The following is a 16,425-nucleotide window of genomic DNA, read 5'->3' as shown; positions in this document are numbered from 1 at the left end:
TAATATTTTCATTGTGTATTATTATATGTAATATTACTATCAGTGTGTATTGTTATATGTAATAGTACTATCAGTGTGTATTGTTATATGTAATATTACTATAAGTGTGTATTGTAATTTGTAATAATATTGTCAGTTTGTATTATTATATGTAATATTACTATCAGTGTGCATTATTATATGTAATATTACTATCAGTGTGTATTGTTATATGTAATATTACTATCAGTGTGTGTTATTATATGTAATATTACTATCAGTATGTATTATTATATGTAATATTACTATCAGTGTGCATTAGTATATGTAATATTACTATCAGTGTGTATTGTTATATGTAATATTACTATCAGTGTGTATTGTTATATGTAATATTACTCTAAGTGTGTATTGTTATATGTAATATTACTATCAGTGTGTATTGTTATATGTAATTTAACTATCAGTGTGTATTGTTATATGTAATATTACTATCAGTGTGCATTGTTACATGTTATATTACTATCAGTGTGTATTGTTATATGTAATATTACTATCAGTGTGTATTGTTATATGTAATATAACTATCAGTGTGTATTGTTATATGTAATATTACTATCAGTGTGTATTGTTACATGTTATGCTACTGTTAGTGTGTATTATTATATGTTATATTACTATCAGTGTGTATTATTATGTAATATTACTATCAGTGTGTATTGCTATATGTAATCTTACTATCAGTGTGTATCATTATATGTAATATTACTATTAGTGTGTATTGTTATATGTAATATCACTATCAGTGTGTGTTATTAGATGTTATATTACTATCAGTGTGTATTTTTATGTATAATATTACTATCAGTGTGTATTGCTATATGTAATTTTACTATCAGTGTGTATCATTATATGTAATATTACTATCAGTGTGTATTGTTATATGTAATATCACTATCAGTGTGTGTTATTATATGTTATACTACTATCAGTGTGTATTGTTATATGTAATATTACTATCAGTGTGTGTTATTATATGTAATATTACTATCAGTGTGTATTGTCATGTTATACTACTATCAGTGTGTATAAGTATATGTTAAACTACTATCAGTGTGTATTGCTATATGTAATACAACTATCAGTGTGTATTGTTATATGTAATATTACTATCAGTGTGTATTATTATGATATAATACTATCAGTGTGTATTGTTATATTTAATATTACTATCGGTGTGTATTGTTATATGTAATATCACTATCAGTGTGTGTTATTAGATGTTATATTACTATCAGTGTGTATTTTTATGTATAATATTACTATCAGTGTGTATTGCTATATGTAATACAACTATCAGGGCGTATTGTTATATGTAATATTACTATCAGTGGGTATTGTTAGATGTAATATTACTATCGGTGTGTATTGTTATATGTAATATCACTATCAGTGTGTGTTATTAGATGTTATATTACTATCAGTGTGTATTTTTATGTATAATATTACTATCAGTGTGTATTGCTATATGTAATACAACTATCAGTGTGTATCGTTATATGTAATATTACTATCAGTGTGTATTGTCATATGTAATATTACTATCAGTGTGTATTGTCATGTTATACTACTATCAGTTTGTATAAGTATATGTTAAACTACTATCAGTGTGTATTGCTATATGTAATACAACTATCAGGGCGTATTGTTATATGTAATATTACTATCAGTGTATATTGTTATATGTAATATTACTATCGGTGTGTATTATTATGATATAATACTATCAGTGTGTATTTTTATATTTAATATTACTATCGGTGTGTATTGTTATATGTAATATCACTATCAGTGTGTGTTATTAGATGTTATATTACTATCAGTGTGTATTTTTATGTATAATATTACTATCAGTGTGTATTGCTATATGTAATACAACTATCAGTGTGTATTGTTAAATGTAATATTACTATCAGTGTGTATTGTTACATGTTCTACTACTGTTAGTGTGTATTGTTATATGTAATATTACTATCAGTGTTTATTGTTATATGTAATATTACTATCAGTGTTTATTATTATGATATAATACTATCAGTGTGTATTGTTATATTTAATATTACTATCAGTGTGTATTGTTATATGTAATATTACTATCAGTATTTATTATTATATGTTATACTACTATCAGTGTGTATTGTTATATGTAATAATATTGTCAGTGTGTATTGTTATATGTTATACTACTATTATTGTGTATTGTCATATATTATATTCCTACACTGTATCAGTTTGGTAATGATGTATGGATTTCATTTGTATACCTCATATCATCCCGGTGAACTGCAGTTTCAGAGAGCTGATATCAGGCAAGAGGGCAAATATGAAATATAATATGAAAATTGTTAAATTTTAAAAGAAGTTTTCAAAACAAGAACTAACAACAAATATTTGCAGGTATCTTTAATGTAACATCCATTAAATAGTATAAAATCATATATATTTCACTTTATCCTAGTAATATTGACTCGAGTGTCATGATAGTTAGCGATAACTTCACAATAAAAAAATTGAACGATGTCAAATAATCGATAAATGACATGACTGATATCACGTACATCATGTTTTAGTGTTATACACTATCAACTCTCCAAAAGGGCATTAGAAATATTTAGGAAGACATTCACAGTAAAGTTCATAACAACATTAGATCTAAGATTTTCATCAATTATTTTTATTGTATTCTGTTGGGCAGTCTATATATTGATCTCGTATGTTTCTAGTCATTATTATCAATAAATAATGAAAAACATTGCGATATATACGACATTACTATGGAAAGGCTAGCAGTTATTGACGCAATACTGATAGTAATATTACATATAACATGTTTTAATACCAGCGTTCTTTACACAACAGACGAAGAATAAATTATCACGAGCTGTTCTCGTCACTAGATACGTTGTCCGCCTCCGCGGAATGAATGTTGTTTTTAACACCGACAGGGGGCAGGTGTGGCATCAGACATGTCGCTTCATTACATGACCTTTGACCTGTCGATGTATTCAATACTGGATGTGATGCAAACTGCACGTTATTAACTTCGGGTAAAATCGTCACATAGTGATCACCGGACATATCCGAGTTAAATGAATTGGTGCTTCCTCGTGAACTTCCAATGTCGTTTCTAATTCTTGAAGCGTTTAATCTCTCATTGTTAGCATTATCTTCTAGATCCTCTGGAGATCTTGGTAAAATCAGACAACGATTGTCCGCCATCTTGTCAATATGCAATGAAAATGGCATTCTGATATTATCTTTGGTAAAATTTTTCTTATTGATATTAAGTTTTTCATCTTCATAAGTTGTAATATTTCTATTATCATAGCTCCGCATATATCCAAGATTGTTGTTTCGCATATCAGCACTCGTGGTTCCTGGTGCACATGTGGGTCCAGTACAGTCCTCACGTCCGGTCATACCCATCCTGTGATACCTGTAAACATTGTACAGTCTCTGGAATGAATTAAGTATTAACCAAACATTGATCACAGAAAAAAATATCAAACTTACAAAAAATGCGGTAAGCGGCGAATAACTCATGTCGAATGGCGTTTCTCGAAAAATACAAAACACTAAGAATACAAACGGTACAACACCCCGAAACAATGTTGTAGAAGCACAACCAACTACGCTCAACTTCCGGTAAAAACTTGTCTTGTTCTCATTAATGTCTTTAGCTGTCTTGGAGAACTCGATCAATGTAGTGTTCATCTCCATGGTGATCCCGATTAATGCCAAAAGTAAATTCTGCATAAATATCACAAAAATTGAATAGCAGACGATTGTTGTGAAATGATGCACAATATCAATGCGCAGTCGCGCCATATTTGTGGGTTTCTGCACGTGGATATGTTGGGCTATGATGTAAATGTATTTGCCAAGATAAATGCCAAGCGTGACTTGTATAGGAACCGAAAAGGCTTGGTCGATGTCACTCCGAAATGGCGAGGAAAGAACCCCGGATGTTGTTATAAGGACCAAACTGAGGACTACAACAAGCACCAGCACCAACTGTTCCGTCACTCTGCCAACATAGAAAAAGCAAGGTTAGAAAATTGAATCACCATAAAAAATAAATAACGAACTCTTAAATATTAGGGTCCGGAAATGGATTTCAAATCCGCGAGATTCTAAACCATATCAGTCATTGTGACTAGATAACATCCACCACGAGGCACAATTCTAAGCGTCTTAATACAACACAGAACAGAACTACAATACCGAATGTAAGCAAACACGATGGCATGTCAAATAACGAGGCTGTTGTAGCATCTACCAACCGTAGCCAGATTACCAAGCAACCAACAAATAAAGGCTCGCCTGGACACGGCCTTATTGCAAGCAATCCAAATCATACTGCGTTACCGCGTATTATGATGTTTGCTTGCAGAGTTGTGTCATTAAGGACGATAAAAAATGTCATACAGAAACAGTTCAAGGCTTAATGATATTTATTTCTCTGTGTCCGATGCCCTCGTGTCAATATAATGTAATTGAGTTGTATCGAACATCTGAAAGTTTTCATTGTTGCCTCTTCATGTGAAGTTATGACTTCATATGGTTGTATTGCCTGTTCGCTACACTGCCGTATGTTGGCTTGTTGACCACAGACTTTACATGTTTTATTGTCTGTTCGCTACACTGCCGTATGTTGGCTTGTTAACCGCAGACTTTATATGTTTTATTGTCTGTTCGCTACACTGCCGTATGTTGGTTTGTTGACCACAGACTTTACATGGTTTTATTGTCTGTTCGCTACACTGCCTTATGTTGGTTTGTTAACCACAGACTGTATATGTGTTATTGTCTATTCGCTACACTGCCGTATGTTGGTTTGTTGACCACAGACTGTATATGTTTTATTGTCTGTTCGTTACACTGCCGTATGTTGGCTTGTTGACCAGACTTTATATTTGTTATTGTCTGTTCGCTACACTGCCGTATGTTGGCTTGTTGACTTAAGACTTTATTTTCCAGAAACTTCCAGTTTAAACTCCGATAAAATCAAACTAACGCGTCAGTTCAACATAACACGATACTTCCTGATTCATTATCCTAATGAACCCCGATTTCTGTGTTATAACACACGCGCTGTTTCCCGGAAATAGACAAAGATCGATCTCCCGCTCCAGTCACCGATCAGTACAGTCTTTGTTTACTTATTGTTACGTATCCTGAATTTATTAACGATTTAAAAGTCCGCGTGGACAAGGGAATTGTTTTATATGCGTCACAAAGAGTGTTCTAACGTAATATATTGTTCCAGGTTGAGCCCCGTTACTCGCATTTGGTGGAGTATAGTTAGTTTATTTGTGTAATATAGAAAAGTTCAACGGGTGACATTTCCATTTAATTGTATAACTACCGATGTAAATGTGTACAGTTCGGGAAATGTTATTTATTTAAGACGTTATTGCCTCTATCAGGCGGCTGGCTATACAGACTTATAGCCTCTATATATCGGGCGGCTGGCTATACAGACTGTTTAACCACCACCCCAAAGGTAGACTTGTGGATTATGTTTTGGCCATACGATTGTACCAAGGGAGACACGGAAGTGCAATCGTCAGCATTCTGTCGTTTATTGGCTGAATTAGAAATCACCTGTTTGGATTTTTTTCAAAAAACCTAAAGCTGATGATAAGCCAGGCTAAGAGCCCTCCCCACCTCTTCCTAACTGTAAAATTGTACGTTTGTTTTAAGATATTGCAGATTAGAACCATAGCGTCGAGTTGCCCTGTTTGTTGATCAGCTGACATCGTAAATTAATCAAAGACAATTGTCGATCCTGTCTATTTTTGTTTGTATTTTAAGAACCACTGTCGAGTCTACGCTGTTTTTCGTTTGTATGTTAAGAACCACTGTCGAGTCTACACTTTTTCCGTCTGTATGTTAAGAACCTCTATGTAGTCTACACTCTTTTTGTTTGTGCGTTAAGAACCATTGTCGACTCTTTACTTTCTCGTTTGTATGTTATGAACCACTCTCTAATCTACCCATTTTTCGTTTGTATGATAAGAACCACTGTGGAGTCTACATTATTTTTCAGTTTGCATGTTTAGAACTACTGTCGAGTCTTCCAATTTTTCGTTTGTACCAAAGAAATACTGTGGAGTCAACACTTTTCCTTCGTTTGTGTGTTAAGAGCCAAAGTAGAGTCTACACCTTTTTGGTTTGTATGTTAAGAACCACTGTCGAGTCTAAACTTTTTGTTTGTATTTTAAAAACCACTGACGAGTCTTCACTCTTTTTGGTTTGTATGTTAAGAACCACTGTCGAGTCTACACTTTTCGTTGTATGTTAAGAACCACTGTTGAGTCGACAGTTTTTGTTTGTATTTCAAGAACTACTGTCGAGTCTACACTTTTTTCGTATGTATGTTAAGAACTATTGTCGAATATGCATGCTTCGTTTGTATGTTAAGAAACACTGTCGACTCTACACTTTTTTCGTTTGTATGTTAAGAATCACTGTCGAGTCTTCACTCTTTTTGGTTTGTATGTTAAGAACCACTGTCGAGTCTACACTTTTTGTTTGTATTTTAACAACCACTGTCGAGTCTACACTTTTTGTTTGTATTTTAAGAACTACTGTAGAGTCTACACTTTTTGTTTGTATTTTAACAACCACTGTCGAGTCTGCACTTTTTGTTTGTATTTTAAGAACCACTGTCGAGTCTTCGCTCTTTTTGGTTTGTATGTTAAGAACCACTGTCGAGTCTACACTTTTCGTTGTATGTTAAGATCCACTGTCGAGTCTACACTTTTTGTTTGTATTTTAAGAACTATGTCGAGTCTGCATGTTTCGTTTGTATGTTAAGAACTACTGTCGAGTCTACACTTTTTGTTTATATTTTAACAACCACTGTCGAGGCTGCACTTTTAGTTTGTATTTTAAGAACCACTGTCGAGTCTTCACTCTTTTTGGTTTGTATGTTAACAACCACTGTCGAGTCTATACTTTTCGTTGTTTGTTAAGATCAACTGTCGAGTCTACACTTTTCGTTTGTATGCTTAGAACCACTGTCGTGTCTTCACTCTTTTTGGTTTGTATGTTAAGAACCTCTGTCGAGTCTTCACTCTTTTTTGGTCTGGATGTTAAGAACCACTGTCGAGTCTTCACTCTTTTTGGTTTGTATGTTAAGAACCACTGTCGAGTCTACACTTTTCGTTGTATGTTAAGAACCACTGTCAATTCTATACTTTTCGTTGTATGTTAAGAACCACTGTCGAGTCTACACTTTTTGTTTGTATTTTAAGAACCACTGTTGAGTCTACTCTTTTTGTTCGATTTTAAGAACCACTGTCGAGTCTACTCTTTTTGGTTTGTGTGTTAAGAACCACTGTCGAGTCTACACTTTTTGTTTGTATGTTGAGAAAAATTGTCGAGTCTACGAAATTTTGTTTGTTGATCTTAGGCATTTCATTGGATCAAAACACATGAAAGGTGACATGATGAAGCCCCTATGGAAATACATCTACATATGTATATCACTGGAACAGACCAATTATTAATTTTCCAAAAGTGCAAGTAATGCTAACATTACTTGTAAAGCTAATATCAAAATATAAGTTTCATCACCGGTGAAGCTGAAGCTAATGCTAACATCAAGGTGAAAGTAATATCAAAGGTGAAGCTAATATAACTGGTGAAGGTTTCATCACTAGTGAAGCTTATATCACAAATGAAGCTAGCATCACTACTGACACTAACATCACAGGTGAAACTAAAATGAAGCTAACATCACAGGTGAAGCTTATATGAAGCTAACGTCGCTGGTGGCACTAACATCACAGGTAAAGCTAAAATGAAGCTAAAATCACAGGTGAAGTTAATATAAAGCTAAAATCACAGGTGAAGCTAATATGAAGCTAACAACACAGGTGAAGCTACAATGAAGCTAACATCACAGGTGAAGCTAATATGAAGCTAACGTCGCTGGTGGCACTAACGACACAGGTGAAGCATGAAGCTAACAACACAGGTGAAGCTAGCTACAATGAAGCTAACATCACAGGTGAAGCTAATATGAAGCTAACATCAAAGGTGAAGCTAATATGAAGCTAACGTTGCTGGTGGCACTAACATCACAGGTGAAGCTAAAATGAAGCTAAAATTACAGGTGAAGCTAATATGAAGCTAACACCACAGGTGAAGCTACAATGAAGCTAACATCACAGGTGAAGCTATTTTGAAGCTAACGTTGCTGGTGGCACTAACATCACAGGTGAAGCTAAAATGAAGCTAAAATTACAGGTGAAGCTAATATGAAGCTAACACCACAGGTGAAGCTACAATGTTACATCACAGGTAAAGCTAATATGAAGCCAAAATCACAGGTGAAGCTAATTTGAAGCTCATGTCACAGGTGAAGCTAATATGAAGCTAACATCAAAGGTGAAGCTAATATGAAGCTAGCATCACAGGTGGCACTTACATCACAGTTGAAGCTAATGTGAAGCTAACATCACTGGTGGCACTTACATCACAGTTGAAGCTAATATGAAGCTAACATCACTGGTGAAGCTAATATGAAGCTAACATCACAGATGAAGCTAAAATGAAGCTAACATCACAGGTGAAGCTAATATGAAGCTAACATCACAGGTGAAGCTAATATGAATCTAACATCACAAGTGAAGCTAATATAAAGCTAACCTCACTGGTGAAGACAGGTGAAGCTAATATGAAGCTAAAATCACAGGTGAAGCTAACGTGAAGCTAGCATCACATGTGAAGCTACAATGTTACATAACAGGTAAAGCTAATATGAAGCTAACACCACAGGTGAAGCTAATATGAAGCTAGCATCACAGGTGGCACTTACATCACAGGTGAAGCTAATGTGAAGCTAACATCACTGGTGGCACTAATATCACTGAAGCTACAATGAAGCTAGCATCACAGGAGAAGCTAATATGAAGCTAACATCACTGGTGAAGCTAATATGAATCTAACATCACAAGTGAAGCTAATATAAAGCTAACCTCACTGGTGAAGACAGGTGAAGCTAATATGAAGCTAACGTCGCTGGTGGCACTAACGACACAGGTGAAGCTAATATGAAGCTAGCATCACAGGTGGCACTTACATCACAGTTGAAGCTAATGTGAAGCTAACATCACTGGTGTCACTTACATCACAGTTGAAGCTAATATGAAGCTAACATCAAAGGTGAAGCTAATATGAAGTTAACATCACATGTGAAGCTAATATTAAGCTAACATCACAGGTGAAGCTAACGTGAAGCTAACATCACAGGTGAAGCTGATATGAAGCTAACATCACAGGTGAACCTAATATGAAGCTGACATCACAGGTGAAGCTAATATGAATCTAACATCACAAGTGAAGCTAATATAAAGCTAACCTCACTGGTGAAGACAGGTGAAGCTAATATGAAGCTAACGCCACAGGTGAAGCTAATATGAAGCTAACGTCGCTGGTGGCACTAACGACACAGGTGAAGCTAATATGAAGCTAACGTCGCTGGAGGCACTAACGACACAGGTGAAGCTAATATGAAGCTAGCATCACAGGTGGCACTTACATCACAGTTGAAGCTAATGTGAAGCTAACATCACTGGTGGCACTAATATCACTGAAGCTACAATGAAGCTAGCATCACAGGAGAAGCTAATATGAAGCTTACATCACAGGTAAAGCTAATATGAAGCTAACACCACAGGTGAAGCTAATATGAAGCTAGCATCACAGGTGAAGCTAATATGAAGCGAACATCACAGTTGAAGCTAAAATGAAGCTAAAATCACAGGTGAAGCTAATATGAAGCTAAAATCACAGGTGAAGCTAAAATGAAGCTAACATCACAGGTACTAACATCACAGGGAAAGCTAAAATGAAGCTAAAATCACAGGTGAAGCTAAAATGAAGCTAAAGTCACAGGTGAAGCTAATATGAAGCTAACGTCGCTGGAGGCACTAACGACACAGGTGAAGCTAATATGAAGCTAGCATCACAGGTGGCACTTACATCACAGTTGAAGCTAATATGAAGCTAACATCACAGATGAAGCTAAAATGAAGCTAACATCACATGTGAAGCTAAAATGAAGCTAACATCAAAGGTGAAGCTAATATGAAGTTAACATCACATGTGAAGCTAATATTAAGCTAACATCACAGGTGAAGCTAACGTGAAGCTAACATCACATGTGAAGCTAAAATGAAGCTAACATCATAGGTGAAGCTAATATGAAGCTAACACCACATGTGAAGCTACAAGGTGGCACTAACATCACAGGTAAAGCTAAAATGAAGCTAAAATCACAGGTGAAGCTAACGTGAAGCTAACATCACATGTGAAGCTACAATGTTACATCACAGGTAAAGCTCATATGAAGCTTACATCACAGGTGACACTAACATCACAAGTGAAGCTAATATAAAGCTAACCTCACTGGTGAAGGTAATATGAAGCTTACGTCACTGGTGAAGTTAATATGAAGCTAACCTCACAGGTGAAGCTAATATGAAGCTAACATCACAGGTGAAGCTAATATAAAGCTAACATCACAGGTGAAGCTAAAATGAAGCTAACATCACAGGTGAAGCTAACGTGAAGCTAACATCACAGGTGAAGCTAAAATGAAGCTAACATCACAGGTGAAGCTAATATGAAGCTTACATCACAGGTGAAGCTAATATGAAGTTAACATCACAGGTGAAGCTTAAATGAAGCTAACATCAAATGTGAAGCTAAAATGAAGCTAACATCACAGGTGAAGCTAAAATGAAGCTAACATCACATGTGAAGCTAAAATGAAGCTAACATCACAGGTAAAGCTAATATGAAGCTAACATCACAGGTGAAGCTAATATGAAGCTAACATCACAGGTGAAGCTAGTATGAAGCTAACATCACAAGTGAAGCTAATATGAAGCTTACATCACAGGTGAAGCTAAAATGAAGCTAACATCACTGGTGGCACTAATATCACAGGTGAAGCTAATATGAAACTAACATCACAGGTGAAGCTTAGATATTGTGCTGCGTATTAGTTTTAAGCTTTGTTAAACATACGCATTTCATTACCGCATAATTGTGTTGAGGGGTATTCAACGATTATTGAATGGAGACTGTCTTATTCTGTATATGAAAAAATGGTGGATGGACAGAAAATATCACCTGATAAATAAATATCCCGGTATGATAAATGCATTGGTTATATATATATATCCTATCGGTGAATTAGTGTGATAAAAAGATGGTAGACTACAGGTTACTGCTGACAGTAATGAACATAAAATGGGTGTATCTATTTATATGTTTTCCACGTGATGGTTGTGTTTATTTCTTCCTCAATGTTGTCAGCAATATAATTAAATCAACAAATATCTTCCGACAATGCCAAAACCAATCAAATCATGAGCAGTAATCAACCAATCATACGACATTTACACTGTAATAATGAAAACGGGTCAGTACAATGCCGGAATCAATCGATTACTAAAAAAAGACGTGCGCGGAAAATCGACGGGAAATCCCCTAACGAAACCAGGTAGTGCATAATTTAGAACCTATCAGCCTACTGAAGCAATTCTAACAAGTCATCACACTTTTTATCCATAATTGTTTACGAAAGCTGCGACGTGGCAACTCCAACATATTTATCATTTATTCCTAGTGTTTTTAATTTGTTATGTACATACATGTTATCTTTGACTTGACACTTCAACAGAAGTACGGGCATAGTATAACGCTAGCCTCTATAGACAAGATACTAGTTAGTTCATTATTTATTAAGTACAGTATTAGTAAAGTGTTAGTAGGCATATATATATTACACTGTAGTATATGGGGCAAAGAAGTAATTCCAACAGTGTGGACAAGTTTAGGTTGTCAATGTTTCGGAGCGATCCGCTCCTTTTTCAAAACATAGTGAAACAGAACAGTTACATGTACATATACATCATATTACAAGAATATATACCATTAGGATCCAGTGTTATATGGGATTTTACCGTCTATATTACTTCTTTGACCCTTACACTATAGTATATATACACTAATTTATAGTGTTATAACTGTCACAGTTACTTAATTCTTTAAGTCACGGACGGTCGCTTCCACACTTAAGAACTAAAACAAGGCCAATGCCATGGTAATAGGTCAAGGTCACAAAAAGTCATGCACCGTGTTGTACCCATAGAGGAACATAAGCGGCTATTTCACCGGAATGTCGCTCAAGTATGGTAAACGCAAAACAATGGATCAGGCAATGAAACGTGTTCACGTGACTGGTCGAGAGCCTTCGTCAATACGAAATGAAGAGACAGTATATTTTTCATATATATAAGTATGATATATTACAATGAAAATGAAGATCAAGTTCAGTAAGAAATCAATAGTCGGTCCAAGTATTCAAGGTTCGGTACAAGATTACAGTCAGTGAAGGGACAGCTGTAAGCGATGGGGTGACCGATAAAACACGACCATGTGTGTGAACAGATGGCGACACGAGTATTATATAGCATACAGCTGGTCCATTACACTGTGTAGAGAGTATATACTGGTATCGCTCATGTACATGTCATACATGTACATGTGATGTCATACCTGTACACACGGATACGCGCCATACCTGTACATGTCATACTTGTACATACGGATACACGCAATACCTGTACATACGGATACACGCAATACCTGTACATGTGATGTCATACCTGTACACACGGATACACGTCATACCTGTACACACAGATACACGTCATACCTGTACAAGTAATACCTGTTCACACAGATACACGTCATACCTGTACACACATATACACGTCATACCTGTACACACAGATACACGTCATACCTGTACACACAGATACACGTCATACCTGTACACACGGATACACCTTATACCTGTACAAGTAATACCTTTTCACACAGATACACGTCATCCCTGTACACACAGATCCACGTCATACCTGTACAAGTCATACCTGTTCACACAGATACACGTCATACCCGTACATACGGATACACATCATTCATGTACCTGTACATACGGATACACCTCATACCTGTACAAGTAATACCTTTTCACACAGATACACGTCATCCCTGTACACACAGATCCACGTCATACCTGTACACACAGATAAACGTCATACCTGTACATACAGATACACATCATACATGTACCTGTACATACGGGTAAACGTCATACCTGTACACACAGATACACCTCATACCTGTACAAGTAATCCCTGTTCACACAGATACACGCCATACCTGTACATAGGAATACACGTCATGTCAAACCCGTAACGTGGTATGCACACCGTATCTGTACACTAGTCATACCGGTACACCTATATACACGTCAGACCTGTACAAGTAATACCTGTCCATGGCATAGCTGTACACACGGATACACGTTATCCCTGTACAAGTAATACCTGTCCATGGCATAGCTGTACACACGGATACACGTTATCCCTGTACAAGTAATACCTGTCCATGGCATAGCTGTACACACGGATACACGTTATCCCTGTACAAGTAATACCTGCCCATGTCATACCTGTACGCACGGATACACGCCATACCTGTACATAGGTATACACGTCATGTCAAACCCGTAACGTGGTATGCACACCGTATCTTTACACAAGTCATACCGGTACACCTATATACACGTCATACCTGTACGTAGGTTTACAGGTCCTACATGTACAATTGCATACATATCATACCTGTACAATTGTATGCATGTCAAACCAGTAAATTGTTATACACGTCATACATATACACAGGTTTTCAAATCATATATGTACACACTTGTACATATATGAACGTCATACCTGTACATTGTATACACGTCATAACTGTACAGTCGTACACCCGTCATATCCGTACACTTGTATGCCATCAAACCTGTAGGCGTCATACGTGGACACATGTACATGTATCTACGTCATACATGTACATTAATTGGTATACACGTCACATATGAACACTAATATTTATGTAAATAGATGTGTCATACAACCCCGATACTCGTAGACACATGTAGTACAGCATAGTGCTTTAATTAACATCTAACATTAAGTAAACCTGTATAATATGAATACCTGTCAAAAACGGACATATTTAATTCTGCTTAACGTTGACCGATTTACCTTCTGGCTAACTGATCCGGCTTATCGTCGTACACCTGGCTAACCACAATCAGCGCATTGTATTTGTTACAGCAACATTTCCTGGCCAGGTACGAACGTCCCTTCAGACACAAACAATGTAGTAAGACACACCCGTTGACCGTCAGTGATAGGGCCAAGACCACTGTCCAGTCCGCGTACATGCTACCAATCGTCCCCTCTCAGGTCAGGTTCTGTATCATCCAGTTCTAACGCGTGTAACTGCAGACGACATTCTATTCACCGTCTAAAAATAGCACCAATAACTTCCTAGTCACTATAGCTACTTCCTGGTTGAAAAATAGCAACTTTTCTGTCTTCGCTATCTAACCGCACACGTTTTTACAGATCTCTTTGTTTTCACAAAACCAGAAACCTTTTAGGAATCTCTATAAGAATTACCGAAATAGACGTCTTTATTAAAGACATACAGTACAGAGACGAATCAAGCCTCTTATAGCGAGCGAGACACGCATGTGCGTAACGACCAACAGTCCGAGTTACATCTGTCTGATCTGACATAATGATATATTGTATTGCCTTAGATTAGATACTGAACATAAATGGATCAATGACATGTAAATACGTGCACGTCCTTTTGATAACTAAATTAGTATTGTGTGATTGGTTAGCTTATGTACAACGTACCAATTCGAAGGATCGAACGATTTCTTGTTCTACTGACACACATGTCTGCTAGTAGTGTGTGACAAGAGGTCACAGCTTTTAATATACAGGGTGGATCTCAATGTGGTGCTTACGAGATACTGCGTGGGCTGTGTACATGCTACAATATTATCTCTCAAATAAAATATGCTGAAGACAAGTACATCGTAAATCACAACACATCATACAACTTGATGCACAGCAGTCAGATATAAGGCATGGCATAAAGTATCATCACACATCTTAAATTAAATTGTGGCTTATACATCATTACTGAATCAAATAGAAAAAAAAAACCAATAATTTATGGATTTCTATTTATTCCCATTGTGTTCATAGTTCCGCAAACTAGGTATTTTCCCATAATAATTTCTGTACTTGCTGTTAGTTAGTTTTTTTTATTTCCGAATGCAAATCAGCATATAGGTTAATTGATACATAGAATACAAAACATATTTCAAATTTTCAAGATGGCGGAGGACAATTCCATATAAGCAATTATCACATAAAAAGAATACATAATTTAGCAATATTACTACACGAGGGTTTTTCTTTTGGCGGTAGCATATTTTAAATACAGACCCAATCTACGTAATGTTTTAATACTTTTACATGACAATAATTCAATTAATTTATACACACTGGGGCATCGGAAGTAATATTGCTTAATGTATGTGTTTCTCAATACAGAGTAAGCAGGACAAATAAGAATAAAATGTATCTCATCTTCTAAATCATTTTTGTCACAGGCAAAACATAATCTTTGACCTCTCGGAACCCCATTATAACGTCCAGATTCGATATTAAGGGAATGCGCCTGCATGCGATATTGACTCAACATTTTTTTGGTATTAAATGTTAAAGGCTTTACTAAATAGAATTGCATATTAAAAGTATCGACAAGATGTCTATATAAATAACATTTAGAAGATGTTTCAAACGCACCACGTAATTCCTGAATAAATACGTCATGCAGACGTTGGGTATACATTTCCACAAATTGTTTTTCATTTGGAACATATTGAACATCCCAAATATGTAAGCTGTAAGCGTCACATATTTATACTTCCTGAACTCATAAATGCTATTATTTAAGATGCAAATTTTCTCGCGTTTTACATTAGTTATATTAAACAGTGAATATATATATACATGTACATATCCTTGTTTTCCAGTGTTTTTTATGACACTACCTCGTCGTCAGTACCTTAACTGTAACCAAGGTCCAACACACGTTATAAAGGACGCCGACATTTGAGGCACATTTTTTGACTCCACGGTATTATGTAGCTTTATATTTTATACACTGTTCCACGATTTCTCATAATGAAGCGTTATATGACTATCGGCGGGACTAGGGTTTCTAATAATTTGATAAACCCTCCATAAAACACATCACCCGCATCATAAACGTCGTGGTAGAGACATCCAGAACACAGCGTACTGATTTCAAGATGTTAAGTATTTCATATTTCATATATTTAAACTTTATATTTATTTAAACAATTATGAAGCAAGATATTTCAACTTATATTAATCACTCTTGTCGGCCCGGGTG

The 16,425-nt window shown here is 35.8% G+C and overlaps 1 protein-coding gene across 1 annotated transcript; it reads right to left on the bottom strand.

The window, feature by feature from the left end:
• Positions 1-2,434: 2,434 nt before the first annotated feature.
• LOC110466857 lies at positions 2,435-14,720 on the bottom strand. Its single transcript, XM_021523653.1, has 2 exons — positions 14,184-14,720; positions 2,435-4,066 (listed from the first exon to the last, which is right to left on the bottom strand). Exons 1-2 carry the CDS (start codon positions 14,363-14,365, stop codon positions 2,914-2,916), a joined length of 1,335 nt encoding a protein of 444 aa, XP_021379328.1. The 5' UTR covers positions 14,366-14,720; the 3' UTR covers positions 2,435-2,913.
• Between the last annotated feature and the right edge of the window lie 1,705 nt (positions 14,721-16,425).

The sequence above is a fragment of the Mizuhopecten yessoensis genome, unplaced genomic scaffold (genome assembly GCF_002113885.1).
Source record: "Mizuhopecten yessoensis strain PY_sf001 unplaced genomic scaffold, ASM211388v2 scaffold11145, whole genome shotgun sequence".
Taxonomy (NCBI): domain Eukaryota; kingdom Metazoa; phylum Mollusca; class Bivalvia; order Pectinida; family Pectinidae; genus Mizuhopecten; species Mizuhopecten yessoensis.
The sequence above is the reverse complement of the archived record's forward strand: the minus strand, read 5'-3'. Positions and strand labels throughout refer to the sequence as shown.